The 10399-nt window shown below is 37.6% G+C and overlaps 1 protein-coding gene across 4 annotated transcripts; it reads right to left on the minus strand.

Moving 5' to 3' along the window:
* Positions 1–2517: 2517 nt before the first annotated feature.
* On the minus strand, positions 2518–7607 carry LOC128374730 (tRNA selenocysteine 1-associated protein 1-like). 4 transcript variants are annotated; one of them, XM_053334993.1, is made up of 9 exons: positions 7474–7607; positions 5592–5689; positions 5415–5514; positions 5287–5336; positions 5060–5191; positions 4826–4942; positions 4543–4735; positions 4423–4459; positions 2518–3286 (listed from the first exon to the last, which is right to left on the minus strand). In XM_053334993.1, exons 1-9 carry the CDS (start codon positions 7495–7497, stop codon positions 3126–3128), a joined length of 912 nt encoding a protein of 303 aa, XP_053190968.1. In that variant the 5' UTR covers positions 7498–7607; the 3' UTR covers positions 2518–3125. The 4 variants fall into 4 exon arrangements, with proteins under 4 accessions (XP_053190968.1, XP_053190967.1, XP_053190966.1 ...); XM_053334992.1 differs by having other exon boundaries at positions 4543–4741; XM_053334991.1 differs by having other exon boundaries at positions 5415–5529.
* Positions 7608–10399: the final 2792 nt, after the last annotated feature.

A 10399-nucleotide genomic window follows, 5' to 3' on the forward strand; every position in this document is an offset into this window, starting at 1 on the left:
TCTCTTCCACTTAGCAGATCGAACTCCAGTCCAGTATCCCCCTCGATGCTTCCAAGTTTTCAGAACTCCTCAGGGCTTCTGGCAATTAACAAAGATGCCTTTTGGCCTGCAGGTGGCACCTGAATCCTTTCAGAGGCTCATACTCATGGCAGGTACTGACTCTACAGCAATGGCCTCTAACCCTGCTCCTGGAGAGCTACTGCCCTGCATGTTTTAGGTAGCTCCTCTCTCTAACACACCTGATTCTAATAATGAACTCATTATCAAGCTTCAGCTGCTTGATAACAAGTCAATCATTAGAATCAGGTGTGTTAGAGAGAGGTGAAACCTAAAACATGCAGGGCAGTAGCTCTCCAGGAGCAGGGCTGGAGAACACTGATCTACAGTAACTCCTAGATTAAACATCTCATCCACCTGAAGGAGGTCCTACAGAGGATCCAGGAGGCTGGTCTTACCATCAACCCCAAAAGTGTGCCTTAGCCCAGGGGGAAACCAGCTATCTAGGCTTCATACTTGGAGGAAGTGTTATTTGCTATGGTAATGTTATTCAAGTCATATACTGAATGTTTGGTATCATACTCAAGTAAACATGTGTTATCAAAGTGATATATAATGTATATGTGTGTAGTAATGACAGAAATGCTCTTACATGATTCATTGTGTTGAATAAACTGAAGTATGAATGGGAACTTTTGAACTTCCTTGTATAACTCTTATTTGCATATTTGGTCAGCCTTGTTGGCTGGTACAGGTGGTTCATCCACAACTTTTCAGTATGAGCAGCCTCCTTGATTGACAGGAAAATCCTAAAGCAAGTTTGTTTGGGGAGGGGACCTAAAGCAAGCTCTCTGCAGTGAGCCTGTGCTTCAGAGCTCAGGTTTATGCCATTTACTATATAAATGAATTCCTCCTTTAGGCAATAGCAGAAAATACCACAGGCCTATTTCCAAGGGAGATGCACTTTTCTGCTTTGGAGCTGGATTGTCTTGCTGTAGAGACAGGTTACACACATGCATCATGTAGTGCAGCTGCAGGCCTTTTAGAAGTTAAACATTCTGCTTGAGCACATTCTAACATTTCAGTGAAACATGCTCTCTCCAAAAGCAGATTTAATTGTATGTCCTGCAAACTGAGTTGAGTAATTAGCCACACTGTATATATTCACAATCATGATGTAACATTTTGTATGTTTTATTGCTTAAAGGGAAAATTCACCCCTGTGAATATGATAATTTCCTAAAAATTGGTTGACTATGTAGTAGAAATGCACAATTATCTTTCAAACGAGTGTCCTTTGATTATAGAATACTGAGGAAAGGCTGTAGATTCCTCATACCAGCATGAGCGGTAATCCTAAAACAACCAGAATGCATTGTACATATCTTGTCCAATCAAACTGACTGGCTTTACTGATGGTATGTATATGGGCAGCAGAGCACAAAGACTAAGTTAATGAGCAGCAGCATTATACCTCTTTACTGTCTGAGGCTTATTTTCATATAGATAACATTTGCATTGGAGTTAGTTATATTATGTGGATCAGTGCTGTGTGGTACTGCTCAGTGCAGCTACAAGCTACTAGTCCCTGTTCTGTATTCATAGTTGTCTGTGAGAAAACAAGTCAGGTTAGTTGTGTGTGTGTGTTAGTGTTAGGATCACAGAGAAAGTCAGACTGTAACATTACATTATGTTCACTTCTTCTTCCAGACTGTTGTCTGATTCAACAGTGCGATATTCGGCCTTGTAAGTTGTTTTCTTCCAAAAATACAGATTTTAATTTTAGTGTCTGCTTCTCCCTGTCACTAGTGTAACATGGTAAACACAAGTGTTTTGGGGAAGGTAAACTTTGTTCATTTGCATAAACTAGCCATATTGTAATGATATAGTGCTGGTTGAAAATTGGCAAAATTCTCCTTTTAAATGTTATAGTTTGTCTAGACCTGATCAATAAGAGCCTTGAGATGACTTTTGTTGTGATTTGGCGCTATATCAATAAAGATGGATTGATTAATATAATTTATATATTTGTGTTGTTAGTTTTCTTTTGCTCAGTGTCCCAAAATATATTCTTTTATATTATTTTAACAGCCACTGTGTCATTCATGAATAGATGTTCTAAATGTTTATTATGGTACATTTAGATGAAGATTTTGATGATATTAGTCATTTTCATTCTACTATAAAAATCATTTTCTGCACAGGAAGTGTTGATCATGATCCAGCTAACTGAATAATCTTTATCTGAAGGCTTGCTGTTCTGGAAGCAGATCAACTTAAAGCCAGCTTTAAAGAACAGAACAATCACATCATGATGATTTCATTTTCTGTCTGAAGAATAAAAAGCCTGGAAACAAAGAGATATTTAGCACAGCTGATTTACTGCCAGCAGTTAATAGTACTGTAGCTTATAGCATATTTCACTTTCCATAAAACTAAACAGACACATTATTCAACACTTCTGCGATGATGAGAATTGTGCTCATTAATAAACACATTAAATCAACTCAAATGTTTGCTTTTATTGTTTTTAATTTTCTGTAGTAAAAGACATGAGCAGGAACAGAATGAATTCACTGAAAGCAACACACACTGCAGCAATCTCACCACTGATTGTTTCATTCCATTAGAAAAATGCATATTATCAGAACAGCTGTTATATGCTATAATCATGTTCAAATTGTACACAGGTGGATTTTGATGGCCGTGCAGTGTATTAGGGTGTACTGTACCAACAGCCAGCGGTGTCATGTATAGGCTGTTTAACACTGACAGAAGGTCAAAAGGTCAATTCATTATATACAACATACACTGTATTATTTCATTTTATGTTATGAGTGTCTCTTTACATTTTGGGACCATGTGTGAAATAAGTTTGACTTAAACACATTTCCATTTTATTTCAGTGTGTTTTGTACATTCATAAATCAAAAAATGTATTTAAAAAAATCTCTGAGGAGAGTAAATACATAAAAATGTCAACACTTTCATTTTGCTGTAACCTGGACTTGTGTGCACCAGCAGTACACTTCTACAGGTTTACACCATAACTTAGTTCCTTTATGTTCTTCAAAAAAATAATTCATACTGTCAGACTTTGAGCAGACAGCTGTAAGCAGAGTCCAGTTTCAGCAGTAAATAGGTTCTGGTAGACTTGATGTGATACAGTCCTGTTCTGTGGAGAACTCTGCTGGCTGCCAGTGACACTCTATCATAGCGTCATACAGTTCCTCACTGAGCTCCATGTACTTCCTGTTGGCTTCCACCACGTCTAGCTCCGGACTGGGATCTGCAACACAGGACAGTTGGTTACTAATAATATCTGAGTCACAGGGCACAAAATGCTTTAAAAAATAAGAGTCAGTAGTGTTATATGTTGGCTTATAAACTACCATGCGTGTGTAGTCTACAGTAGTTCTAGTCTCAACATTTTTTCACAGCATGAGCTTTGAGGTTGATTTCCTAACTTCCAGGAAGATACTGCTTTTAGTTCATTTCAATGTGCGATGAAACGAGGTCAAAGACAAAACCTTTTGGAGATGCATCATAAGGAACATTTCACCACTTGTTTCCACTCAAGTTACATTTTGTGTGTGATAATGCAGGAGAAAACAAGGACTGTTAGAACTCTTGATTGAAATGCTCCACTAAATGGCACTGTTCCCCCAAAACCACTGCTTTGTTGAGCTAAGTGGATTTATTTTAAAAAATGCACCAGTGGAATACAAGATGAAATGATCATGTGAAAAGAAACATGTGAATTAGATCTTCTCCTGCAATGAAAGGTTTCCAGCAGCTCATTTTATAACTCTTGAGAATAATCTTAAGAGTTTCCAAACAATCCTAACTTACCACTGTGTATGAATATGTCTGACATGGAAAAAAGCAGCTGCAACTTGGACATATGTCACTTTTTACTCTCCAAGTAGTTTTTATACTGAGATTGCTGAAGAGTGAAAATCCCTCTAAAGTATCCTCCTCAAGATATTCAGCAGCGAGGTGTTACACATTTCTGATCTATAAGCTAAAGCATGCAAAACCAGAATTAGAGGTCCTTTAAAGCCAAAGGAGATGTAGTAGTATCATTCTTAGCTGTGCATTCTTTGCTAAATTGTCTCTGTTGTATTTAGTTCAGCGCTAACATTGCTTCTGTAGCTGAGTGGTTACTGCACATGCCGCCACTGCAGCATCCTCTCTCCCTCTCTCTCTGTTTCCTGTCAGCCTCTATGTCATGGTACTTTCAAAAGAAAGGAAAAAAATAAAGCACAAAAATAAAGCTTTAAAAAAAATTAAATAATGTAAATAAATAAATAAATAAAACATCTAAATCAAACACCTTGGCTCTAGTCAATTAATAACAAATAAAATCAACAGGTAAGTCAAAAGTGAAAATAACAGAAGCATCCCTCCAATCCCCACACACACCTTCAACTCCATCATCTTCTGCCACAGCTTCAGTTTCCTAAAAAGAGAAGCACATGGTTGAATGATCCACGTCTGCTGATAATGATCAATGATTATCAATGATAAGCTGTGGCTGCGTACCTGTGGAGGGGGATACTGTGTGTAGTCATACTGCTGATAGTTGTAGCCGTAGCCTCCAGTCTGGTCGTAGCCCCAGGAGGGGTAATAACCAGGGTATCCCTGCTGCTGGTACTGGCTGTACTGGTCGTAGTTGGCTCTGTACCCGGAGTTCGACTGCCACGACTTCTGCTCTGACTGCTGCTGCTGCCTGTTCCTTAAACTCCAGACGGAGACACACACTGTTAAAGTCTGGCAGCCATGAGGCTTCAGGCTGCAGGTAGACATGACTTCAAGAGGAACTCACTTGTTAGCAGCCAGGCTCAGTCTCAGAGGTTTAGCACCCAGTCCTACAGCACCCTGACACTCCTCCAACGCCCGCTTCTGCAGCCGCTCATCTGGGAACTGAACGAAGCCACAGCCCCTGCACACACACACACACACACACACACACTCATAAGTATGAGATCCAAGAACACACTTCACTGGGACAACTAACAGATTTTCTCCATATTGTGTGCTGACATGTTGAAACACTCACTTGGAGTTGCCCATGCTGTCCAGCACTACCTTTCCTCCTCGACAGGAAGGGTAGCGGTTATAGAAGAACTCATAAAGCATCCCATCATCCACCTCTGGAGTTAGATCTCCCACAAACAGAGAATACATCTGCCTACAACAGCAGAGGAGAAGACATGCGGTGTGTAAAGAAAAGAGGGGAGCAGTGAATTTAGTTTGATACCCTGCTGCACCGCTCACTGAACTCACCCGCTGTCTTGTTTCCCAAAGGTGGCTCTGTTTAACTTGAATCTTGTGGGCTGTGAAGAGAAACATTTAAGTCAACACTATTTCACAGGTTAAATGTATCTACTGTGAATAGTAAGTGCTCTTCATACTGGATTGGCTCCCGGTAGTGCTTTTCCATTGATTTTGCGTAGACACCTCTCAGCCGTGGCTTCATCTGTCATCTCCACGAAACAATAACCCAGAGCACCCCTGGGTGATGACACACTGTTTAATGTCAGAATACAGTCGCTTCAAAATGAAGAGCTTTTTGTAAACGTGTTACTCACCCTGTCATCTTGTTGCGTATGATCCTCACGTTGACCACCTGCTCCCCCATGGTGGAAAAAGCTCTGGTGATGAACTTCTCATCCATGTAAGCCTCCAGCTACAGAGCAGCAGAACAACAGCAGCAGCATTGAGTCAGAATGGAGTCTACAGGGCAATGCTCATAGTCTGGTCCAGGTTAGAACCTGCTCTGTGAAATAACACTAACATTACCTGTTTCACAAATAGGGTTGTACAGGGGCCAAACATTTCCAAAACATTTCCAGTACATTTCCGGAAACTTTCCATGGGAAGATAAGCTGGGGAATTTTGGAAATATTCCAAGGTGGAAACTTTTCATGGGAATTTTGGGAATATATGGGAACACATGATAATTAATTTAATTTGGGGTAATTTATACAAACTATATCAACTGTATAAAAAACATAAATATAATATTTATAATTTATATTTAAATATATTTAGTCATAAACAGACATGCAAACTAAAAAACAAAAAACATTGACTGATTTATTTGTGATAAGAACTTTAATCAATTCTTTCATTGAAAGATACATATTCCCTTTGACCCCACCCCCCCCCAAAAAGTCCCATTCAAAGTGTAAAATGAAAGGAACCCCTTCCCTACCAAAACAGTCCCATGTGATGGAGGAATGTACAACATGTAGAGAGTAATGTGTTATGTGCATGTGACTGAGGAATAGAAGAGATATTCAACTGGAACATTCAATCTGGTTGTTTTAACCAAGATTATGCTACTAAATATTTTTTTCTAACTACATTTAAGTTCCCTTGTATGTCTCCAGTTTATTTCTGTTAATTCCCATATATTCTGATTAATTCACATGCAAAGTTTCCAACTTCGAAAATTCCCAGAATTGTGCAACCCTCGTCACAAACATCTTCATACTGTATATGTTAGTCTAGTCCAGGTTTGACTTATCTAAGCACACTGGGCTTTAATGTAGACCTGGTCTACTGAGGTCAAGATGGAGGCAAAAACTGTGACATCACCTTTTTTCCTTTTTCACAAGTTTCCTTTGACCAGAGGTCAGCGTTTAGATTACACCATGGGACAATTTTTTCATCTTAGGTGAAAACAGATGTCAGGCTGTCTATATAGGACTGTAACTAATGATTAGTTTCATTATAGTTCCAACTGCTGATTATTTTTTACTTTAATACGTTGATTGGTTGGTTATGTAAAATAATCAGAAAATAATGATAATAATGATAAATAACATAAACTCATTCACTCTGCACCAGCTCACATCTAATGTAACACCTTAACTCCTACACGTCCACACATTTAAACAGACCCTGGGTCTGTATTTTACCAATCATTTGTTTCATTACTTCCATTACTTAATATAAATGATAGATGAAATTGTTCCTTTACAGACTGTATCCAACAGCAAGTCATTCTTTTTATTAGTGAGTGAGGAACAACAGAATTACAGCAGCTTATGTTAATAAAAGTTTAACAAACATAGTTTCACAGTTTTTGATGTAAACTATAAAAGCGACTAATCCAACTTTCTACAGGGGCCAAATGTTTGTGCTGCAGGGCCACACTTGAGCTCACGGGTCTCCTATTAATCTCTCATTGTGTTAGAGCAGTTAGAGCTGCTAGTTAATAACACACGGTAGAGCAGAGCAGAGTCACATGACTGTTCACACTGCAGCTCAATGAGAGCTCCATGTTACATCAATGATAGACTAACCAGCAGTAGCTCACTCTGTATCAAGTATAATCTAACTATGTAATGTTAAAGTGAGACTTCTCTACAGAGTTGTGAAGTGTCATTCATACAGCGTTGTTAGGACAGCTCAGTGTGTTCACATTAAATGATTTATCACGGTAAAAACTAGACAATAACTCACGTTCCCCATCCATAATGTGCTCATGATGTCGCAGTAGATGTGTAGATTCCAAACACAATTTATAAAACAGAGTAAACTTTTAATTAAGTAGAACTTTCAGAGCTCCACATGCTAGCTAGCAGAGTAGCTCAGGAAACTACACTAACATTACGTGCTTACGTCACTAAAACGAGAGCCTTACGTTCTTATTTCCGTTTTTTGACGGGTTGCAAAACCAACTTATACCGCCACCTATTGTCCGGAGTTATATTATATGATTCTGGAAAAGAAATGTTTGCCTATAGTAATGACGTTTGTATATTAATACATAAATGGCTGCTTGTGAAAATTCGCTATGCATATGCTAAGTGATATAAAGGCAATATATGAATTGTATTCTTATTGGAATAGGAGGTATGATAAAATGATGAATTGGTACAATTTTCCAGTCATGTTGTATTGTGATCATTGTTCACTGTTCAAGTATCCTAACATAAAACATACAGATGTTTAAATCTCATTATGTGGACAAACTAATGAAACTCCTATTCATCTATTAATCTGTGCTTCACAGAACTATAAACTCTTCATGTTTAATTACTGGGCTCTCTGCTTTATTACTGATACACATTCTCTTACAAATGATTTAAACAATTAGAGATTTGTACAGCATTCCATTAAATATAAAATTAAACCACTTTGACGACAAATTAACTGATTTCCAGCTGTGTTTGTGTGTGTCCCTTTTATTATAACCTCATTTGCATCGTCTATATTTTTCATTATCATTCATTCTGTTTTCAGCTCATAATGGTCAAATGTGTCTTTTTAGCTTGGTTTGCTGTGGGAGGCCAGAGCCAAGAGCTTGCTCAAAAATACAGACTTGCTTTTGTCATCCTTTATTTGTTAAGTGAACTGAACTATTTATTGTATAGCCCTGTATGATGCTTTAATGCTGTTGAATTCTTCATTTATTTGTAGACAGTCTAAAAACATTGATAATCACCATGTGTGTAAACTCTCACCAGAATTCCCAGAAACAACACAGAGGAATGACCTCGGTGGCAGTTCCGGCCCTGGTTGTGGACCTGATACAGCATGCACATGCACTGTGAACGTTCCATGTTAAAAAAAGAAAAAAAAGAAAAAAAGTGACCAAAAAAGGAAAAAAAACATTATTGTGTGTGTGTTCACTGGAGTTTATTGACAATTACAGAAACCACTGGTAGAAGTCTGGTTCTGGAAGGAGAGCAATGAAGACTGCTGAGGAGAAACACAAGATCATTTACATGTTCCACCACAAACTAAATAAGTGACTCTGGTTTCATACCACTGTTAGGACTGATAGAATGTTCTTTATAACTTTAAAATGATACATTTATACCTCTACAATCCCAATGTTCCTAACATATGACACTAGAGGGGAGCCTACACACATAAAAACACCAACATCAGCTGTACTAGAATATTGTTTTCCTTTCTAAATCATTAACATGTGCATTGCATTCAAAACAGGGCCGTAGACAGGATTTTATAAATACTGAGGTTGTGATTGGAAGGCCCCCCTCTAATGTCCCACTCCCTATCAGGAACACTTCAAAATGGATTCTTATTATTTGGATTTCATGTTTAATTTCTTATAAGATTTAAATTGTAGAATGAATTCCCTTTTAGGTTCCCCAAATCTCCAAATCCCCCACCAAAAAAAAAAGATCAAAAGCACGACCTCAGTGTCATCACTGGAAGCTACGACCCTGGTTCCAAATGTAAGTAGTGTGTTGTTAAAGCATAGATCATGTTATACTTCACACACATCATTCTACACCTGTTCTTCATGTCACAGTAACATATTGTGGGCTTCATTCTTGATTACGGTTACAAGCAAAACAGATGCAAAAACCGTAGTATAGATATAATGAGCACACTCAAAAATAAACTGAAGTATACTGCATGACTGTGAAATCTGCAGCTTCACCAACATGATGGAAAGGAAACATCTGATCTTTGACTGTATCGTCTCTTTCACCCTGTTTCATAACATAAAGAGAGTAAAATGCATTTTTTAAAACATACTTCAAATAAGGTGCTGTTGTCTGTCACTGCTTTTCCAGATAAAACCATCAGTTCCACCCCCAAATTATATTACATCTATAAATACAAATATCCTTTTCAAATGTACAGGCATGACAAGGATATGTTCATGAGACAGATTTCACCTACACTGTACAAAGTTACATGTGAGCATGAAAAGTCATTTTTGATGTTGTGAATAAGCAATTTGACAAAAACAAGTCTTAATTCAAGCTCCCCTTGCTAGCATCCCCATGACAACCGAGACAATAACTCAATTTACTAATTCAATCATGAGATTCAGCCGAAAACTGTTGTTGGTGTACTTGAGTGCATTATACTGAAAAATGTCCCTAATATTTTGCTCCCCTCATGTATGTTAATAGAGTGTAGGGCTAGGTGATGTAGATACAATCAAATATCATGATATTTTTGATTAAATACCTCGATATTGATATCACAACAATATTGTATTGATGACTATTGATGCTTTCACTAAATATTTTATACTAGATTTTTGATCAATAATCATCAGTAATGTGGATATAATGATAAAGTGGGTAAAAGGTAAATAACAGAACTGCTAGAACAATCTGATAAGTTCAGAAAATGACATCTTTTACTGTAATGTAGCATTTAAAAGCAGAAAAAGACAACAGTTCTGTCTTATCATCACGATATTACAATGTCCAAATTCTGAGACGATATCTAGTCTTATATCACAATATCAATATAATTTCCATATTATTACCCAGCCCTAATGGAGTGGACAAAATATTTGGAACACTTTTTAATATAATGCAATCCTGTACAGCAGCACCATCACCTACTATTACCTCAATAATAATCACAGAGTAGAATTATCAGCTTTCTGACA

Source organism: Scomber japonicus, chromosome 15 (genome assembly GCF_027409825.1).
Source record: "Scomber japonicus isolate fScoJap1 chromosome 15, fScoJap1.pri, whole genome shotgun sequence".
NCBI lineage: Eukaryota > Metazoa > Chordata > Actinopteri > Scombriformes > Scombridae > Scomber > Scomber japonicus.

Excerpts from the sequence above, each read along its gene's own strand:
- LOC128374730 (XM_053334990.1), bottom strand. The coding sequence starts at position 7,497 with ATGAGCACATTATGGATGGGGAAC. Across the intron at positions 5,192-5,286 it reads TTTGGGAAACAAGACAGCGG|GCAGATGTATTCTCTGTTTG; the intron begins GTGAGTTCAGTG and ends CTGCTGTTGTAG. Across the intron at positions 4,742-4,825 it reads CTGAGCCTGGCTGCTAACAA|TTTAAGGAACAGGCAGCAGC; the intron begins GTGAGTTCCTCT and ends CTCCGTCTGGAG.